This window comes from Arachis duranensis, unplaced genomic scaffold (assembly GCF_000817695.3).
Source record: "Arachis duranensis cultivar V14167 unplaced genomic scaffold, aradu.V14167.gnm2.J7QH unplaced_Scaffold_125657, whole genome shotgun sequence".
NCBI classification, from domain to species: domain Eukaryota; kingdom Viridiplantae; phylum Streptophyta; class Magnoliopsida; order Fabales; family Fabaceae; genus Arachis; species Arachis duranensis.
The window spans coordinates 1-1,534 of NW_026263912.1; the positions used below are offsets into that span (position 1 = coordinate 1).

The 1,534-nt window shown below is 34.4% G+C and overlaps 1 protein-coding gene across 1 annotated transcript in view; it reads left to right on the plus strand.

The window, feature by feature from the left end:
• The first annotated feature begins 560 nt into the window (after window positions 1-560).
• LOC107472491 (uncharacterized) overlaps window positions 561-1,534 on the plus strand; it is a 5,705-nt gene continuing 4,731 nt past the window's right edge. The window contains exon 1 of the mRNA XM_016092015.1: window positions 561-645. Within this exon, the coding sequence (XP_015947501.1) occupies window positions 561-645 (85 nt within the window). The remainder of the gene's footprint in view (window positions 646-1,534) is intronic.

The following is a 1,534-nucleotide window of genomic DNA, read 5'->3' on the forward strand; positions in this document are numbered from 1 at the left end:
ATTCTACACCTAGACAGTTGACTTTTTTGCTGCACTTGTTCACAAATTAAGAATAAATTAATTTAAAAAATTTAAAATTTTAATTTTTTTTATTTTTTAGATATTTTTGGAATTTTTTATTTTTTTACAATTAGAAAAAAATATTTTTTTCGTTTAAATATTAAAAAAATTATAAATTTACAGATCTGTTGTTTACTAGTGATGACAAGTCATCTTAGGCTAGTTTTACTAGTCTTTTTCTTTGTTTTCATTTAGTTTTATGCACTTTCTTAAGTCATAAGTAAGCCAATTGGGTTGAAATCCATGTTATCTTTGACTCAATCAATCATGTATAAAATGATGCATTTTCATGAGATATTGTGCTATAATTGTCATATAAGAGAAACAATCTCATGATTTGAAGCATAGCTTTGTTGTTTTTGATTGATTGATGATAAATACAATTGTTGATTGATGATAGGTGACCAAAAGGGCTTGAAGGAAGGTAAACGTTAGCCACAAAGAAGGCAGGGGGAGATCCACGTTTGAGCTCACGTTTGACCTCAAACGTTGAGCCAAACATGGATGACAGCAAGAATGGGCTCTGCATAATTGTTCACACGGCAACGTTTGAGTCAACGTTTGACCTCAAACGCTGGCTCAAACGTGAGAGTTGCATGGCCCGGTTCACAAGTGGATTTCTTCCCAACACCAAGAGCAATCAACAGAGGCCACTAGCAACCCAATTCCATCAAGGCCAAGGCCCAATTCAAGGCTTGAAGATCATTAGAAGAAAGTGTATAAATAGCTTAGGATTTAAAGTTTTAGGGAGCTTTTTGGGATTTGGAATTTTTGCTGAGAAACTTTTGGAGAGAGCAAGGGACATTTGAGAGAGTTTTTGGACGAGAATTGAATTCTCTTCCTCTGGGTTTTCTTGTTTACTTTCCTGCAAAGTTTTGTTTGAATCTTGGGTGTTGAAGAATTGAAGGAATTCTGTTTCAATTCCACCCTGAGATCTCTCTGTTTTATTTACTGCACTCTTGAGAAATTGAGATCTGAATTTAGTTCTTCTTCTGTTTGATTTTAATTCCTCTTGAAATTGAATTGTGGTTTTGATCTAGGAAGGCATTGAGATCTAGAATTGGTTATCTAGTCTCTTGGGTCTTGAGATCTATTGGTTTCCATTTTAATTTCCTTGTTTAATTTCTGCAATCCCACATCCCTGACCCATTTACAATTCAAGTCATTTACATTCCTTGCACTTTAAGTTTCTGCAATTTACATTTCTTGTTCTTTAAGATTCAGCACTTTAAATTTCAGTTCTCTTTAATTTCATGCAATTCACCCATTCCCTTTACTTTCTGCAATTTAAATTTCTGTTAACACAAATTCACACAATCAACACTTATTTGCTTGACTAATTCAACCACTAAACTAAAGTTGCTCAATCCTTCAATCCCTGTGGGATCGACCTCACTCCCGTGAGTTTTATTACTTGATGCGACCCGGTATACTTGCCGGTGAGTTTTGTGTCGAATCGTTTTTCGCACATCAA